Source organism: Solanum lycopersicum, chromosome 2, assembly GCF_036512215.1.
Source record: "Solanum lycopersicum chromosome 2, SLM_r2.1".
NCBI lineage: Eukaryota > Viridiplantae > Streptophyta > Magnoliopsida > Solanales > Solanaceae > Solanum > Solanum lycopersicum.
The window spans coordinates 67,585,197-67,605,528 of NC_090801.1; the positions used below are offsets into that span (position 1 = coordinate 67,585,197).

General features: G+C 30.3%; 2 protein-coding genes across 2 annotated transcripts; one reads left to right on the plus strand and one right to left on the minus strand.

Annotated features, from left to right (window-relative positions):
* The first annotated feature begins 1,571 nt into the window (after positions 1–1,571).
* LOC101246582 (glycosyltransferase family protein) lies at positions 1,572–4,366 on the plus strand. Its single transcript, NM_001329780.1, has 3 exons — positions 1,572–2,034; positions 2,402–3,628; positions 3,803–4,366. The coding sequence occupies exons 1-3, from the start codon at positions 1,894–1,896 to the stop codon at positions 4,076–4,078; spliced, it is 1,644 nt and encodes a 547-aa protein (NP_001316709.1). The 5' UTR covers positions 1,572–1,893; the 3' UTR covers positions 4,079–4,366.
* Positions 4,367–16,478: 12,112 nt separating this feature from the next.
* On the minus strand, positions 16,479–19,581 carry LOC138341874 (uncharacterized). Its single transcript, XM_069293921.1, has 3 exons — positions 19,479–19,581; positions 17,736–19,349; positions 16,479–17,654 (listed from the first exon to the last, which is right to left on the minus strand). Exons 2-3 carry the CDS (start codon positions 18,084–18,086, stop codon positions 17,094–17,096), a joined length of 912 nt encoding a protein of 303 aa, XP_069150022.1. The 5' UTR covers positions 18,087–19,349; positions 19,479–19,581; the 3' UTR covers positions 16,479–17,093.
* Between the last annotated feature and the right edge of the window lie 751 nt (positions 19,582–20,332).

The following is a 20,332-nucleotide window of genomic DNA, read 5'->3' on the forward strand; positions in this document are numbered from 1 at the left end:
TATGCATATCACTAAAATGGTTATTCTAAATTACCTTTGCACAATTACAATAAAATTAATTACATAATTCTATTTTACCCTTGATATTGATTATTTTTTTTAAAAGTTTTAGACAAGTTTGCAAGGTTTAAAAAACAATTAAGAGGTAAATTAGTAAAATATTCTTTTATTTGTGATTTCTTAAGAAACATGTAAATTGTAAAGTTATAATAATTTACTATAATAAGGTAGAGATTACACAAGTCTAAACCCTATTGTTGAGATTAAAAAGATGTTCTTAGTAAAATTCTCACAAAAGAAAAAATAATTCAAAGCATAACAAAATAGGAAATAACAAATGTAAAAAGATAATTTTTTCTTACTAAAAAATAATGATAATAATCAATTTTAGATAACTAGAACTTCTAGAGTAGTGTAATAATGACTAGAACGAAATAAATTTGTGCATGTTGTGTGTAGACATACATGTAAGGATGTCAAATAGGCGGGTTGGATTGAATTGAAAATATTAAAATGGATTGAAATAAAAATTGGGTTGGATCTTGATCCACCCGAGTTTATTTTGAGCTTAAATGAACTAAAAACGGATTAGATCGGATTAGATTTTGACTCGATTAATCTCAATAGTTTAACATATTTTATAATTACAATTTGAATTTCTGCTTAATATTTTTGTTAAAAAAGTAACAAATGGATAGATAAAAAATCCTAAAAGATGTTAAATAAATAATAATTAATACCTTCAATATAGGAACATATCTTAATAAAAAGTTTTAAAACGAAATGAAATTGAAAATTGAATTGGGATCAATTGAGAATTTTATTTAAATGGATTAGACTTGAATGAGTTGAGATTGAAACTTTATACAAATTATCTTAAACCCAACCCTTAAAATTCTGAACAGGTTACATAATTTGAGTTCATTTTTGACACACACATGTATATATATATATATATATATATATATATATATATATATATATATATATATATATATATATATATATATATATATAACACATTCAACTAAAATTAAATCTAAATTTAGTTGATCTCATAACTAACTATTACTAGTGGTGGTTGCACTTGCAATATTTATAAATGAAGTTAGGTAGTCAAGGATTAGTTTATAATTTAGACGTCTACAACATATGAAGTTATTTGCACATGGACGATAATAAAGGTAGAGTAAGAGCTAGTAAGCATTTAAGGGTGATCATTAGAATTTTATTCAAGGAAAAATTTGACTATATATAATTAAAATTACTTTTATGTGTATATATATTGAAAATTTAAATTATTTTAAATATGTATACATAACATATATGAATTTGACTCCTTCATATTTATATTTATTTGCATTTTATATTCTCAATATATATGTATATATATAATTTTTATTTTTATTTTTTTACTATATATTAAAAATTTTGACTCTAAAACAAAAGTAATATATATATATATATTTTATATTAATAAAAAGAGAAAATACATCATAAAAGAAAGTCGAGGGTTATTTCTGAAAAACATAAGTAATTAAGGGAGGGCTTCATCTGTTTATTTCCTTTTCACTGGACATGCCTTTTCATCTTTACTAGGAGTAATCAATCGCGTTAGATCCCGAGTTGATTGAAATTTCGCAATCAGGAAAAAACCACCGACGCGGGAGAGAGATCACTCTCCATCTTCAACTCCCAGCTTCAGATCTCATTAATCAACTCCACTCATACAATTCTACCTAATACAAATTCCACATTAATCCCCATTATTCTTCCACATAAATTGAACTCAATCTGCACTCCGGGTAGCATATGTAGTTTCACAGATTCAGAGCAGAATCGTGTGGTGTTTTCACATTATCAATTAGATCCGTCGGAGAGAGATCTGAATAAATGGCGGTTGCAGTCCGAGGAGGCCGTGGCGGCGGATCGGCACTTCGGAATTTCTTCTCATATCGAATCTTCGTCTCGGCTATGTTTACTTTACTGTTTCTCGCCACTCTCTCCGTCCTCTTCTCATCTCATCACGATTCTGTACGTTTTCACTCTCCGCTTATGACTTTAATTTTCAAATTTTACCTTATTTGCTTATGCATGTTGTTTGCAATGTGTTCTCTAATGGATTTTTCTTTTTTTCCCTCCTCAAGCTTGAAGATTAATCGTTTTCCTTAACAAGTAGTAGTAGTTGTTTATTATTATTACTAGATTTGAGTTTTGATGAGGTAATTTATTTTTTAACTTTCCCTCATAAATGTTTCATTCTCCATGGATATGGCATGCTTTATATCTTCTATACATAATATGTTCGCGGAGATTATATCAGTTTATATTTAGGAAAGATTTAGCTACACTGAAATATGTCAAAAGAGAAATTGACTAACATTTTGATCATGCGCAACAGACTATTGGGAATGCATACTTGCATCGGTCATTGGTGTCAATAAATTCAGATCCATTGAAGACTAGGTTAGATTTAATACATAAACAAGCAAATGATCATATAGCACTTGTGAATGCGTACACCGCTTATGCGAGGAAGCTGAAGTTGGAAATTGCTAAGCAACTTAAGATGTTTGAAGATTTGGCCCAGAATTTTTCTGATCTACAATCAAAGCAAAATTACCGCTCAAATTTGTTTGATACTGATGGCCCCCTGGATGACGACTCCTTGAAACAGTTTGAGAAGGAGGTTAAGGATAAGGTCAAGTTTGCGAGGTTATTGATTGCTGACTCAAAAGAGTCTTACGATAATCAATTGAAAATACAGAAGTTAAAGGACACAATATTTGCTGTTAATGAGTTGTTCGTGAAGGCAAAGAAAAATGGAGCTTTTGCCAGCTCGATTGCTGCTAAATCAACTCCAAAGAGCTTGCATTGTCTTGCTATGCGGCTTATGGAGGAGAGAATCTCACATCCTGAAAAATACAGGGATGAGGACCCAGAGCCTGAATATGAGGATCCTACTTTGTATCATTATGCCATATTTTCAGATAATGTCATTGCAGTATCCGTGGTTGTGAATTCAGTTATAAAGAACGCAGAGGAGCCATGGAAACACGTGTTCCATGTTGTTACCGATAGGATGAATTTAGCTGCAATGAAAGTGTGGTTTAAGATGAGGCCTATTCAGCAAGCTCACATTGAAATCAAATCTGTTGAAGATTTTACATTCTTAACTTCTTCCTATGTTCCAGTGCTCAAGCAACTTGAGTCCGCAAAGCTGCAGAACTTTTACTTCCAAAACAGTGCGGAGAATGCTACGCAAGATGTGAACAACATGAAATTTAAGAATCCAAAGTACTTGTCTATGTTAAATCACTTAAGATTTTATTTGCCCGAGATGTATCCAACACTTCACAGGATTTTGTTTCTGGATGATGATGTTGTGGTTCAGAAGGATTTGACTGCATTGTGGACAATCGATTTGGATGGGAAGGTCAATGGGGCAGTTGAGACCTGCTTTGGATCTTTTCATCGCTATTCTCAGTACTTGAATTTCTCTCACCCTCTTGTTAGGGAAAAGTTCAACCCTAAGGCGTGTGCCTGGGCATTTGGGATGAATATTTTTGATCTTGACGCCTGGAGGCGTGAAAAATGCACTGAGCAGTATCACTACTGGCAGAATTTGGTGAGTTGTTTTATGTTGTACCTTCTATCTCTGTATGTTCAATTTTCTTGGACAGCTTATCATAGCTTAGAAAACAATAGACTGAATTAGAGAATCGATTGAGCTAGGACTTCATTTCTTTTATCAGATATCCTATGAAAGAATTAATTCTTATCAAATTATTTCTTTTATTAGAATGAGGATCGTACATTGTGGAAATTGGGAACACTTCCAGCTGGGCTGATGACCTTCTTCTCGAAAACCAAATCACTGGATAAGTCGTGGCATGTACTTGGACTTGGGTTCAATCCGAGTGTAAGCATGGATGAAATCCACAAGGCTGCTGTGATTCACTATAATGGGGATATGAAGCCTTGGCTGGACATAGCCTTGAATCAATACAAGGAGCTATGGACTAAATATATTGATTCTGAAATGGAATTTGTGCAGATGTGCAATTTTGGCGTGTAGAGGAGCACACTGTTATGCCTCAGCAACAATGAGGTAACAGAAACTATCAAACTAAAGCACACTCATTGTTCATCTGAATACTTGAAAAAATATTTTCATCCTGAGCAAACTAAGGCTGTTGATACTGTCTACAGTATCTCTCAAATTTCTTGTCTTGTTAGTTATTGTAATTTTAAAAATTTGAAATCAAGCGATCAGCTTTTGTAGACAGTGAAGTGATTCTTTTGTAAGGGACTTTAACACGTACAATGTGTTCAGTGATTAATTAGAAGATTCTGAAACCATAAATGCATTTATATAAACTGCTACTAGTTTCTTTTTACTGGCTCTAGTCTGCTGTGAAGATTGCAATAAATTAATTGCTTTTGATAATCGAGTTGCCTATGAGAAGTTTGGATGGGATTGCAAGGCTTATTTTGTTGTCAACCACCAAAATGTTCTTAAATTCTTATGTATTTTCAAATATTGTCATTTATGAGAGTTATGCAGGTTGCCTTGTTAAATCATTACTAATAAGCGAGTAAGGCATTATTAGCCCTCTTGGCATTCTGCACCTCCCCTAATATCGCTGTACATTTATTTTTCAAAAAAAGATATTGTTCCATTTGCTGCTTACAAGGTGATCTCAGCCATACTCGACAATCCTCTTACCATAAGTCTTCTTCTTCTCAAATGTTTGCAGTTACTATAGGTTTAGTGATTCTCTCACTTCTTACATGTTACATCTCCTTCTTTGCTCAATCCCTCCAATCTGATCTTAATCTATTTCTCATAGAGTTGAATTATCATGTCATAACGTTGCGTATGTCTCCTTTCAAATAAATGAAATAATAGAAAAGGGAAGAGGGGCTAGTTGTAAGAAATGAATCATGCAAGATGCACTATAGATTCCATGACATTCTGATAAAAAAAAATTGTCTGCCTATCCCAACACATATAGGATTCTAAGCTAAGATATTTGTGCTGCAAGTATGTGTTGGACTTGGTTATCCAGTCCCCTTCATAAGGCTCAATTTGTGAAATAGCTACCTATGTCTTTGCTTCAACAACATGCATATCTCCATTTCAAATTACATGCCTTAAATGTGGCTTTAAACAGTTTGAACGGTTACTATTTGCGTGGTGCCACATGCCCAGCCATTCTTTCAGGCATGCAACAGTGGGGAAGTTAATCTAAGAGAATCCTATATACTAATATAATAGGGCGAATAAAACACCCTTGGAACTCCTCTCTCAATAAGAGAGCGGAATATAAAATTTATTGGAAAATATACAATTGTTTATCCAAAGATAAGCGTATTATTTATGTCTTACTCTTGCTTCTGCTGGTGTTACAAATTAACCACCCATGATTGGGTTTACTGTAGAAATTAGAATATCCCAAAGAACATTGTACAGAGTACAGTATGAAACATGAAATATTAGGCGGTAGTGTCGGGGAATGAGGAACGTTCAATGTGTGCCACTATTGTACATTCGTAGTGGTGCTGTTACTTTTTGAAAAGTTATTCAGGACTCATTCCTTAAACTAGTAAAGTGGGATCCATCCGAGTCACCATAACATGATTGATCATGAGCTTCGAGCCGCTGCGTCCAAATACATTAGTAAAGCACATTTGTATCACTAATTTTACATCTTTTTAATTAACTTCTACTAGTACTTTTTTGAAACATGACATCTGAAGGGAAGCATCTGACCAACTTCCACGGCCATTTGCATTTAGCATCTACCGGCAACTTCAGAAATAGAAAAAAAAAAAAAAAGGATTTATCATATATCGTTTCTTTAAAACCTACTAGTATGTAAGAGTTTTTGTGAAGACAATGAACATTTGTAACATATTCCCTCGAGTGTGAGACACTTTTTGACACCTTCGCTCTCCCTGCTCTATGAAGACAAGTGGGCATTTAGAGCACAAATAACTAACATGATGTCCAACATTGTTAAAAATATATATTATGTGAAGAAAATTAAATTTAGGTTCGCCTGGAGAATCATTCAATATCATACAAGTCCATTAATATGTTTCTCCATTTGGAGCAAACAATATGAGGTATCTAGAGAAAGCAATTGGGAAAAGGAAAGTCTCATCAGAGTAGCTCCCTGTTAGGATAAACATACAACTACCAGGCTCTATAGATAGATTCCCCAATATAATTAGAGTAATGGTAGTGCGAGTTATCTACTATACTAGCTTAATATAGAACTATTGAAAATGCAAGAATTAAAATGACTTTATTATATTAGGTCAAGCAAGAGATGGAGTGGCCAAGTAGCTAGGCTTGTCATCACCAGCCATAATAACCACAATCTTCGGTTTCATTGTCACTATCATGCGAATTTCGTTAATCATCGTCCCATTCCCACCATTGTTCTCACCCCGTGAATTACGCGATTTCTTTCTGCAATATGCACAGGCAAGAATGACCAGTGCTACAGAAATGAGTAGAAATATAAAAGCTAGGCCTCCAAAAAGGTAAGGTACCGTAGAATTCCATCTCCAGACAGAACAAGAATATGGGCTACTACAGTTTGAAAGGCTCATCTGTTATCTCTTTGTGTGTTTCTCTGTGTGGAATTTTGGTGTAACGTTATGGTTTCGGGAATTACTTACCAGCACTTTATAAAGGTGAAAATTGAGTATGTTGAGAAGGAAGATTCTGAATGTGCCCTTTAGATTCCTCTGTAAACTAGTAAAGTGAACACAGCCGCTAGCAGACTAGTAGTTCCTATGTGTGCTTTGTCTCAGAGATCGTTTAGATTGACCTAAAAGTTAGTCAAATCTACTTTTAAATTAGTTTTGATTTTAAAAGTTTTTGACAAATATAAAAAATAACTTAAAATAAGTCTAAAACCTAGAGTAGGTCTTCCCATTTTTTTATTTTTGACTTAAAATTCATTTCAGTTTGACTTTTTATTTATAACTTAAAAGATACTTTTTTAAGTCAATTCAAACGGGCTCTTAGTCATAAGTCATATCGTAAAACTTTAGTACATAGAGGATTCGTGATATACGGAACGGATGGAATACATTAAAACACGTGTGTCTATACATGTAGAATAATTTAAACATTTTGTTTGCATCTTTTCGATATGTATTCGTTATACAATAATGATCATAATGATCTATTTTCACACCTACTTGTATGCCAGGATCTAGTTGGAAAGATGCTCAATGTATTACTTTCACTTTTCACTAAAAAAACGAAAGAAATTACCCAAGTTTGTCAAGAAACAAGAACGATTAACAAAATCTCAAACTAGTAGTAATTAGCTATATATATTTTGTTTATTACATTAAAATTATAAAACTAATTCTTCAACAACATATAATTACTATAAGTATACATATTACAAAAAAAATCACTTCATATATCAAAGTCACTTTGAATAATAATATCCATGTGGCACCACTTAAATTTTTTTTTTGAAAGAAGCATTTGACATTCTGTAATGGTTCGATTGAACTTAAAAACAATGGTAAAAGCATTAATCATGGACCTTCTTGTAATGAATAAAATATCTGATTTAATTATGAAACACTATCTTTCTGGGCCAATACGTAATCTATTATAGTGGAGCTTTAAAGTTCAGCGTCAATTATAGGCGTCTCATCGCTTTTGATTAATATATTCGTCCCCCTTCAGCCGTTCATATATAATATTAGTGTTCCATTATACACAAAATATACTATGTCCATATGATTTTTATATGTAAAAGTATTGTATTATTATCCGAAAATTAGTTTGACAACAAATTTGATCGTTAAATTATTTAAACTTTAATTTAAATCACGAAGGGAAGTCTGATAGCAACATCCCTTTGGTGCAACCTTTTCTCGGATTCTGTTAATGTCGTTGTTTTACATGTCGGACTGTTTTTTTTTTTAAAAAAATAATATAGTTATATAAAATTAGTTATGATGTCACTTATTCTTTGAATTTTATTAAATAGATTAATTAAAGAGAGAAATATAGAAAATATTTTAAAACTTTTTAGCTCCTGAACAATTGACGGTCTTTGAAATGGGTCTCTATTTGATTAACTAAATATAGATACATCCATGATTTGCGACACAAAACATAACATGTGATCTCAAACTCTTGTAGGAGTATAAGAGAGAAGTATTGAAACATCCTAAACTTACCGAGTTAATCAAGTAAATAATATTTTTTAAGTCTATCAATTATTTAAAAATAAAATTAATAATTTAAGCTAAATTTAAAAAAAAATCAATATCAGGTGCTTTTTAGTTGTTGACCATGAAAAATTGTAGTGCCGCGGCGCCTCGTTCTAGTAATAGTAAGGCATAAGTATAGGGGGAATATCCTACCGAATATATGCAAAAAAAAAAAAAAGTTGTACTAATTTCAAGTACTTCAGGTATTGCGTTCGGGAACTGCGAGTGCCACATAGGGGTGGATCTACCGAGCTAATGATGCAATTGAATTTTTTAAATAAAATATACGATATATATAAGGTGATTTTACAAATAAAAGTTAATAATTTAAAAAATTTAAAATTTATTAAGAGATTTCAATTTCAAATCTTTCGATAAAGTTTTGAATTACCCGCTGTGATTTATGAATTTCAATTTCAAATCCTCTAGAAAATTCTAAAATTTACCAGTGACCACGTACTACAAAAAAAAAAACATAGCAACCACTGACAAGTTCTTTTTTTGATTTCTCAATTTTGTTTGTTTCTCGCATTTTAACAACATATAATAAAATTTATTTTTTCATTTGTTATTCATTACTCATACAAAAGCTTATTTTTCAAATTCATACTTTAAAAGAAATTTGAACTCAAAATCTAGAGTCGAAGAATACTCGATAACTTGACGCTTTTTGATCACTGACAAGTGTTTTGATTATTGATAGTAGCGACACTCGTGCCTCTTTTCCCAAGGAAATTTTTTATAAAATTTGTGTTCTTTCTCTTTCATTGTCATCATCTACTCATTATTCGTTTCATCGATCTTTTCACACTTTTTTGCGTGAACGGCTCGCCGCATCCCTATCCACATAAAGTTAGTTTTGGCATTTATCACAACACCCACTAATCCAATCTTTGTTCTTCTAATTAAAGTAATCAAATACGGAATCAATCCTCTATTAGCAAATTTTAAAATTTCATTAATCCCACAAGTAAAGAGGAGCTACAAAGACGGAAGAGGGTTCATCCGAAATGGACTTCAACACCACAAACACCAGGACAGAGAACAATTTTGTAAAAAACAAATAGATTTTAGTTTTGCCCAATTCTTGTTAGTCTCAGCTTTGATTACACTAATACTAAAAAAAAAAAAAAAAAAGGAAAAACAAGTGAAGAACTCAACTGTGTATATGTATATATCATGTTGAGAAGATTATACATAACAAATCATAACTCTGATTACGGCAAAAATAAGTCATGACTGATCTAATTTCTCAACGTTGTTTGTTTTACATAATCCGGAAAATTACAAAATTAAGCTAGCTGGGGCTTACAAGAGAGAGATTCAGGGGAAGCAAAATTAGGGAGCGGATGAGTGAGTAGGTTTATCAGAAGCAGGAACTCCGATGTGGGTAGGTTTGTGATCTCCGGCCATGATGACGATAATACTGGGAGACATCTCAACAATTGTACTGCTCGGCGGCGTACATGCAGATTTCTCCGGGTCGGAGTTAGAGGAAAAACGTTTATGGAAGGAACAAGCGAGGATGACGAGGGAAACAACAATTAGAAGCAACATTATCCCCAAACTTCCAAAAAGATAAGGAAGTGGAGATCTCCATGTCCAGAATGAGGAGGAGCTTGCTGTATCACTTAAATCTCTCATTATTTTTTCTTTCTCTCTGCTCTGTTACACAAAAGAGCTCTGAGGCAGATGATGGAAATTTCTAGCTATTTTATAGAGGTGAACAACTTCCACACTCAATGAAATTGCTTATTTGCCACTACCTTTATACTCTCTCTCCTCTTATTTTATTTTATTGGTAAATATTTTTTTGCTTTTTCTCGATATTCGTATGGGAGTCTGACTCTTTTATTCAAACTTGAAACGTCTGATTAACGATAAATAAATAAATTTATCTATTGCACAATATCTTTTAAAGATATCTTATTTTGATTTTGTTTTAACGGGCGTTAAATATTTTGGTTAAGTCCTCTGTATTCAATGTTTCAAATCTCATAGTGTAGTTTCATGGTATGTAAAAAGTAAGTTAATTAGTACTGTATATTTCTTTGCCATTAAGTTACAAAAGTAACAAATTAAATGAAGGGATGGGATGGGCCGAAGATATCCCATGAGACGAAATGACATTAGAGTTAAGCGTAACAATTACAACTTCCTTTTGTGCATACCACTTTTAGTTGTAAAGATTTAACATTCCATCATAAAGTTGGTAGTTGGCTTAATTAGACCAATTTAACTAGTAAAAATTTTAAGGGGTCGTTTGATTGATTGAGATCAAATACATAATAATATTTTATCGATTATCTGATTTTATTTTTTTATATAATATAATTTATTTCATTATTTATATTAAGTAACAGATGATTGGAACCAAACAATACTCATTACTAAACGTATGATATATAATATATCTTATAAAATATTATAGTTATTCCACCAATTAAATTATCCTTTATTAGATGAAACAAGAGTACTACTTCGAATTTAGGATGTGTTTGATAAAGAAATTTTCTGATAAACAGATAGTTTTCATATTTATATTCCGTACCAAACGAAAAATACAGTTGGACTCATGATTACCAAGTGGCCTTGTGAGGAATTTAAACAATTTGATTTTTTTTTCAAATAAAAATAAGACAGAAGAAATTTGAATAAACCAGCTCATAGAATTGTATGAAGACAAGACAATTTTTTTGCCTATGTCAACAATTATCGTTACGTGTCCTTACATCCTTTTGGTACTTATTAGTACTTCAACTATTTATGAATCTCTCTTGTTTTCAAGTCTACATTCGTCTTCGTCTAGATTTTAGTCAATAGTGAAGATTATTTCTTCATTTTAATTTATTTATCTTAAATAAAAGAGTGTTATATAAGTGGAAAACATTTTAATTTTCAACGGTAAGGGATAGGAATATATATATCTTAATCTAACTCGACTTAATATTTTTAAAAATAAAGTTTGATTTCTTAAAAAATAATTTTTAAAATTCAAATGTTTGATATGAAGTTTTAAATATAGAAATAGGTATTTTCTAAAAACATAAAAGAACAAATTAAAATAGCAAAAATTAGTAAAATTTAGCAAATGAAGTTTAAAGTTTAAACCTGTGATTTCAGCAACTTTTGAACCCTGCTATTAGCTAACCCACTGTGAATAAAAAATAAGTTCAGTAATTCTTTTTATTTTTGGTAATATAAGTTGATTAATTCTTTCGTTTCAAGTAATTCTATTTTTTTTAGTTTTTTTTAAAAAAAAATACTTTTGTCCTTTGTTTGATAATTTTTAAATTTCTTTTTCATATAATATGCTTAAGATCATAAAATTTATTTTAATATATTTTCAACTTTATATCATAAATTAAAAGTTCTTTTTTTTAATTTCTTAAACTTCATATTGAATTAAAACATAATAAATAAATACTTTAAACCTCATTTGTGATAGTTTATATATATGTATTTTATTGATAAATCCCACGCATTACACTAGTTCCACAACTGACTCTAGTGACTGGTGACAACAAAATTAAGTTAAAAAATATATGTATTTTCACCACATGAATCTAATAGATAACGCCCCCAGCTTTGATTTTTTTTTAAAAAAAAATTATTATTTAAATTTGGGTGGATTTGAGATATGGAAAGAAGAAGCAGATTTGATGAAGTTAATAATCAACTTTAAACACATTTTCCATATTGTAGGACACGACAAGAAAATAATTAGCAAAAAGTGTCTGCCACTTAAAAGAAGAAGAGATTTCTTTATGTGGGTACATATTACAGTACAATGTCGCTTTTGAAACGGATCATCTTACCGCTAAAAAATCGCGGTGACGTAACAAGTATTTTTTTATTTTAGACATTAAAATTTGAATTATGAATATAAAAATCTTATTTATTAGATAATTATTTATGTCAAAAATAAAATTCTTAATATAGATTTGAATTAATTGGATCTTAAAAAGAAAACAGAAAGTATATAATTACTGTAACTGAATGGAATATAAATCAAGTTTGTTTCTAGATTAACCAACATTTTTTAGTGCTCAATACTTATTTTACAATTTTGATGACATTGCCGAGCCACCGCACTCTACCAACCCAACCGGGTCGGGTCATATATTTTTACAGAGAGTCAATTTGGACAAAGGTTAAGGCCGCTAATCTAGCAGTTTCACTAATTATATCAGTTAAATATATAGTTCCAAAATGAACCATGCTAAAAATTGTGGCAATGCCAAAAAAAAGTGATCCATACTAAAATACTTTAGTTTGTGTTATATCTAGAACTAGAAAAGTAAAGAAAAGAAAAGAAATAGGTTTATTCATTCGTTTTTTTATAATTAAACGAATTCTAAAAATTAGAATTAAATAGATTGAGCTATCAATAATTCATTTAGTGTAATTTTTACAAGTGAAGCTTGAAAAGAGCAAAATATATGTTATCGTCTTCTATCTTATAAAGATTAAAAAAAATTGACATATGTATTCAAATAAAATACATCGTCTGATATAAAATAGAAGAATACAATTCTATTTCCTTCGATTGCAACAGTTAAATCAACCAAAAGGTGTCTAGCATTTAAAATACTAACAAAGTGGATCAACTGCAAATTATTTCAGAGTGGGTATCGAATAATGAATTTATAATTCCACTTTTTAAAAAAGTAGTATTGTAACTTCCTCTCTTAATTGACTTATTATCCCCACATTTTACGAGTCCGAAACTCAAAAGGTAGAAAATATTAACAAAAATTCCAAAACGGTATATAAAATTTTATATAAACCAAAACGGTAGAATCGCTGTCGACGCAGCGATTTACTTCAACTGAAAAAGTAAAATCGCTGCCTCAGCAGCGATTTTGCCAAAAAAAATTTTTTTTAATAAAAAAATGAAATCGCTGCTCAAGCAGCGATTTCAAAATGTTTTTTCTTACAAATCGCTGCCAGGGCAGCGATTTAACATTATTTTTTTTAAAAAAAAAATAAGGTATATCGCTGCTCTGGCAGCGATTTATGAAGAAATTTTTTTTTTTTTATAAATCGCTGCCTAGGCAGCGATTTATTTTTTTTTAAAAAATTGTTATTAAATCGCTGAGCAATTTTTTAAATAATTTTTTTTTTTAAAATGTTAACTTATGTATATAATTTATAAGAAAATATACATTATTTTTAAAAAATTAAAAATAAGTAAATATATTTTCTTTCAAAAAAAAAGATATTATATTGAATTTAAATTTAAATAATATTTGAATTCAAATAATTAATTTTTTTAAATAAAAAATTAAATGAAAAAAATTATTTAATTTTTTTTAAAAACAAAATTATATACTTTTATATATATATATATATATATATATATATATATATATATATATATATATATATATATATATATATATATAAAGTGAAAAGGATCACATGACAATAGTAAAATTTATTTTTTTATCGTAAATAGTTGAAGAAGTTCACATGTAAATAGTACATGAGACTTTCAATTCTATAAATTGGAACTTATCCTTCATATTCATATTACTTTCAATCTTCCAATCTACCAACAATTTTAGGTAAAAACATTTGAATATTATGGGAGAGTCTAGCCAAAATTTCAGTCATTTGAATTGTTTCTCATCGGATTCAACTAATAGGTAAATAAAGTAATGTTTTCTTATTTCTTAAAAATTATTTTTCTTATATGTAATATATTTATATTATTATTTTTATAGGTATGATCAAATTCAAAATGCAGTGAGTTATTGTACACAAATTGTAAATAATAATGTTATGGGTGATGAACGAGTTGGTGAGTTGCACAATGATGAACCTTCCGAGCATGAATTAACAGACAGTGATGATATGTATGACGGCGATGATGATAATGTGGATAATGCACCTAATGCATCCGTTGAAGATCAAAGTATTAATTATCATTCTACAGCGATTCCATACTTAGATCACACTGACGAAAATGCAGAAGATTTTATGTACACGAGAGATGACGGTTCCATTCGAACGACACTTTGGAGTTCAAACAATCCTAAACATATCCAGTCAGGTTCGATTGTTGAAAACTAAATATTTTATAGTTGGTTATTTATTTATTTATTGCATGTTGATTAATTTAATTTGTATATGCAACTAGGTATGTTATTTATGAATAAGATGCAAATGAAATCTGCAGTAAGAGCATACAGTCTTGCTATTAAAAAAGAATTTCTTTGTAATCAATCCAAAAGTAAAAGTTGGAAAGTTATTTGCAAGCGTCATGAGTTTGGGTGTGATTGGATGATTCGGGTTAGAGAGATTTCAAGCGGTATGTGGAAGACAGGAAAAATGATTGAACCGCATACTTGTCTTACAGATAACTATAAGGAGGATCATTTCAATTTGAATGATAACATGATTGCCACTTCATTAATACCATATGTTATGCAAAATTCGGACATAAATATTAAGATGATCCGTGAAATTATCAAAGGAAAACATCACTATACTCCTAGTTACAGAAAAGCACAAAAAGGTCGAAGAAAAGCATTTCGAATGGTTTATGGTGATTTTGAAAGTTCATTTAAGGCATTACCTCGATACATGGCTGCACTACAATTATTCAATCCAGGCACTATTATTGAGTGGGAGCATCATTCTACAACAATGCAAGGTGAGCAAATTTTTAAATTTCTTTTTTGGGCTTTTAAACAGAGCATTGATGGTTTCAAAAGTTGTAGGCCGGTCATTTCTATCGACGGCACACATCTTTATGGTTTGTATGATATCAAATTGTTAATTGCGGTTGGAATTGATGCGAATGGAAATATTTTTCCACTTGCATATGCTTTAGTTGCACGTGAGAGTTTTGAGTCTTGGTCATGGTTTCTCAAGTTATTATGGACACATGTAGTTTGTGAACGACAAGGAATTGGTCTTATTTCTGACCGTCGTCAAAGAATCTTGCAGTGCGTTCAATCTTATGATTGGTTGAGTCCACCCAACACATATCATAGATTTTGTGTTCGACACTTAAAAGCAAATTTTAATAAAAAAATTGTAAATAGTGAACTCGAAAATCTAATGTGGTTGGCTGCTACTGAGCATCAGGAGAAAAAGTTTATGCAACGGATGCAACAAATCAAAACATTGTCTCCTGCAGCATATGAATGGTTAAATGAATTTCCTTTGGAAAAATGGACGATGTATAAGGATGGTGGTCGTAGATGGGGTGCCATGACGACAAATGTGTCTGAGTCATATAATGATTTATTGAAAAAAGCTCGGGGGCTTCCTGTGACTGCCATGGTTCGAATGACGTTCAAAGCTCTCGTTGATCGTTTTGTCGAAAGAAACAATCTTGCAATTGCATTACTTCAAAGTAATATGCCATGGCCTCTTGCGATAGATAAAAAATTTAATGATTATTATCAAAGAGCTCAAGGGCACACAGATATGATGACTTACAACACAGGTGATGGAGTTTTTGAAATTCTTACTTTTGCTCATGATGGTAAAGGTGGAAATGTCCACAAGGTTACTGCAAAAGGTAAGAAATGTTCTTGTGGAAAATAGAGGAACTATCATATGCCTTGTTCGCATACCATCAAATTTTGTGGAATTCGCGGAATCGAGCCAAAATCTTATGTAAGTAAATTCTACAGTGCAAAATATTACAAACGAACATACAGTGAGACATTTAATCCAGTGGGTGATGAAATGTATTGGCCACCAGCTCCTTTTAATTTAATTGCAAATACTGAATATTTGCGGACAAGTGGTACGCAAGGAAGAAGCCGACTTAAGAATGATATGGATATAGCTCCGGCTCGCATGACTAGAAAATGTAGTGTTTGTAAGGAGACAGGTCACACAGAGGCACGATGTCCTACTCGATTTTAAATATTTTGTATATGTTTTTAAGGTTAATGTGTTTTTATTATCTTGTTATTAATATTATGATATATCTTTTATATTTATTTGTTGACATGAATTTAATTTGTCTTGTGCATTTTAAATATTGTACGTAAAAAATAATGATTTTACCTAATATAAAAAGTATTGATTTGACCTAACATAAAAAGTATTGATTTGACTTATGATAAAAAAAAAGTAAATCCTGCAAACTTGTTCAAACATACAAAAATGTTGACAAAAAGTATTGATTTGAGATAAAAAAAAAGTAAATCCTGCAAACTTGTTCAAACATACAAAAATGTTGACAAAAAGTATTGATTTGACATATGATATATCTTTTATATTTATTTGTTAACATGAATTTAATTTGTCTTGTGCATTTTAAATATTGTACGTATAATATCTTTACATTATTATTATATTACTGATTTGAACTCTATTAAAAAATAATGATTTGACCTAATATAAAAAGTATTGATTTGACATAACATAAAAAGTATTGATTTGACCTATTACAAAAAGAAAAGTAAATCCTGCAAACTTGTTCAAACATAATCTCATTACTTTGTTCAAACTTGCACGAAACAACAAAATTTACATATTTCAAAATTCGAATCTTCAGCCTTTTAGAATAAAGGTGCATAAAAAAAATTATTCTTCTGAATCCGAATCTTCTACATCTTCATTCTCATCTTCATTTTCATCTTCATTTTCAAAATCTTCCTCATTTTGATAGTGACTGCCTGTTCCACATCTAGTTGATTTGTGTAGCCTAGATGTTCTCCGAGGTGGATTTTGTCTATTAAGAACTAAATTTTGTGAAGCCCCAGCATTAAATCTTGAATCATCAAACGCAGTTACCTATAATACAATATAACATAATATAATCAAATAAACATGCAATAAAAATAAAAAAAAATTATAAAAAGTTAAAAAAATTGTATGAAAATAATTATACTTGCATTCGAAAAATTCAATCTTCCACCAAATGGAGAATTATGTATCGGAAATTCACGCATACCATGTTGAAAACCATATTGAGAACCACTAAATTGTGCAAACCCAGATATTGGAACCTGCGGAGTTACAAAACCAACTGTTTGCTGACTAGAAAAATTTGGATTAGTGTTAGAGGGCACTACAGAAAAATCAAATGTGGGATAATAAGGCTCGGGAGTCGCCACATTAGTGTTAGAGGGCCCTGCAGAAAAATCAGTTGTTTCACTAGTGGTCCTTCTACCTCGACGAGCACCCTCTCTCGGTGTTGTTTGTCGTGATCGGCGAGATACTTGTACTGGTGGTGGTTCATCATATTGAGTGGGAGAATTGTAATCATGATCAAAGCTCAATCGCGTTCCCTGAAAGGCCACATTCATTGACTCCATTGAAATACGAGCGACTTCCGCTGCATATTGTCTCATTTCATTAGATTGATTTTCATCATTTTCAATCATCCGAGCTCGACGATACTGCATTTCATGACCCCTAGCCTATAATGAATAAACAAATATTAATAAAAAAAATTTATTAAAGATTGACATAATAATTTGAAATTTATGTAATATACATACTAATGCCTCATGTCTTCCTGCCATGTGTTGATACCCTTTTTGTACAACATGTTGTGGATTTCCAATGACCATGCGGGTATGCCTCATGTACCAACGGAAGTAATCTGTTTGATCACTTACAAATGCAGGTCGAAATATACGATTTTGACGTTGTTCCCATAAATATTGTGTATAGTTAAATGCATCTATATCTTCTTGTTTTATTTTTGATCGTTTATCACGCTTAAAATGATATTCGAAAAATTGGGTACACGATCCAGGAATATGTTGTAAATAACCGAACTGTCTCACAACACGATCAACCATGTGCCACTCACGATAAATTCCATAAATCAGTGGCACCTGTGCCATCCAGACACGTTATCCTGACCGACACCACTCAGGCAATCTATTAATAACATCTTCCGAATAAGGCTGCCAAATAAACTATAAAAAAATAATTAAGTAAGATAATTATAAAAACAACATTGGCAGAAAAAAATATATTCTTATTTAAAATAAAATAAAATATGAAAAGTATAAGATACTAATAATATTAAATACCTGTTCATCAGTTAGATTATCAAGTACATCCCTAATCACACTGATTACAGTTCGTGCCTCATTTTGATGATTTCTACATCGCATCCATTTACGTGCAAGTGCAGTTAAAGTCTCAAATTGATTGGTTCTTAGAGGCTTTGGCAATGGTTGCAGGGGAATAATTCTTTCCCATGCCCAAATCTACAATAAATAAATTCACCATTACTTATAATGCACTTAAATTTAAAAGTGCATATTACTAGTATATAAAAAATATTTAATCAAAAAATATGTATACCTGCACTAAAGAGAGAAATCCACAAACTTCATTTGATTTTTTCATTGACGCACGGCATAAACAATTATACAAATATGATAATGCGGCCAATCCCCATGCTTGAGTTGACATTAAATCTAAATTTCTCATGTCAATCAAAATGTCCAAATTAATCTTATTATTAGATTTATCCGAAAATATTGATCCACCACATAACCATAATAAATATAATCTAAATCTTTGTTGAACTTCATGCTCAGTTGAGTTATCGTTAATAACTTCCAAACCTTCGATATACTCAATCAATTTATATGTTGACAATCTACTAACACCAGAAAAACAACTAGTATCGGGTAACCATCCTGTTAATTGAAAAATCATTTCTTGTCTACCTATAATCCCTAAAGAATCAGCTCCATTTAAAATTATAGGACTACCATCTACTACCATTCTGAATAAAAATTCAATATCTTGTAAAGTTATGGTAGCCTCGCCAGTTCGCATGTGAAAAGTATGAGTTTCCGGACGCCACCTTTCAATTAAAACAGAAATTAATCCGGAGTCATACGGCACACATCCAACATCAAGAATTCCTTTAAATCTACAATTTTCAAAATATTGAAGGATGCGAGAATGTAATGGATGATATTTTAAGTGTTGCCAAAATTCAATATCACCACGACGCGTATATAAGCAACATCTCTCTTCTTTTATGCTACCATTCCAAATTCCTTCGGAATGATGATGAACTTGAATTTTTAATACATCATGCTCTACTGGACCAGGATGTACGTATAAATTTGATGGATCCATATCTATACACAAAAAATAAAAATAAAAATTAACATTAATATAAGTATCAAACGATTGAATATATCAACAATATCATATAAAAGTATAAAATAAATTAAAATAAATTAAAAATAAAATAAATTTAAACTCACCTTATAAAGAAAATGCTTTTAAAAACTTTAGAAAATTTGAAGAATAACAAAAATTTTAAGATTGTGGAAGATTGAAAGTAGATTGGATTGGAAGATTGAAAGATTGAACTACCAATTTATAGAATTCAAAGTATGAAAAATTGAAGTACCAATTTATAGAATTCAAAGTATGATGTACTATTTACATGTGAATATTTTTTTCAAAATTTACAATAAAAACAAAGGTTTACTATTGTGATGTCATCCACTTTAACTTGTGAAAATTTTCTTCAAATTATACAATAAAAACAAAAAAATTTACTATTTTCATGTGATCCTTTTCACTTTATATATATATATATATATATATAAAAGTATATAATTTTGTTTTAAAAAAAAATTAAATAATTTTTCTCATTTAATTTTTTATTAAAAAAATTAATTATTTGAATTCAAATATTATTTAAATTTAAATTCAATATAATATCTTTTTTTTAGAAAGAAAATATATTTACTTATTTTTAATTTTTTAAAAATAATGTATATTTTCTTATAAATTATATATATAAGTTAACATTTTTTAAAAAAAAAATTATTTAAAAAATTGCTCAGCGATTTAATAACAAAAAAATTATTTTTTTTTATAAATCGCTGCTAAGGCAGCGATTTATATTGGAAAATATATATATATATATTTTTTTATAAATCGCTGCACTGGCAGCGATTTTTTTTTTAAAAAAAATTTCTTCATAAATCGCTGCCCTGGCAGCGATATACCTTATTTTTTTTAAAAAAAAAATAATGTTAAATCGCTGCCCTGAGCAGCGATTTCATTTTTTTATTAAAAAAAAATTTTTTTGGCAAAATCGCTGCTG

Bases quoted from the DNA above. Each gene is read 5' to 3' on its own strand.
- LOC101246582 (NM_001329780.1), top strand. From the start codon at position 1,894: ATGGCGGTTGCAGTCCGAGGAGGCCGTGGCGGCGGATCGGCACTTCGG. The intron at 2,035-2,401 runs GTACGTTTTCAC...CATGCGCAACAG, and splicing joins TCTCATCTCATCACGATTCT to ACTATTGGGAATGCATACTT. The intron at 3,629-3,802 runs GTGAGTTGTTTT...TTCTTTTATTAG, and splicing joins ATCACTACTGGCAGAATTTG to AATGAGGATCGTACATTGTG.
- LOC138341874 (XM_069293921.1), bottom strand. From the start codon at position 18,086: ATGGCACAGGTGCCACTGATTTATGGAATTTATCGTGAGTGGCACATG. The intron at 17,655-17,735 runs GTATGTATATTA...TATTCATTATAG, and splicing joins CAGGAAGACATGAGGCATTA to GCTAGGGGTCATGAAATGCA.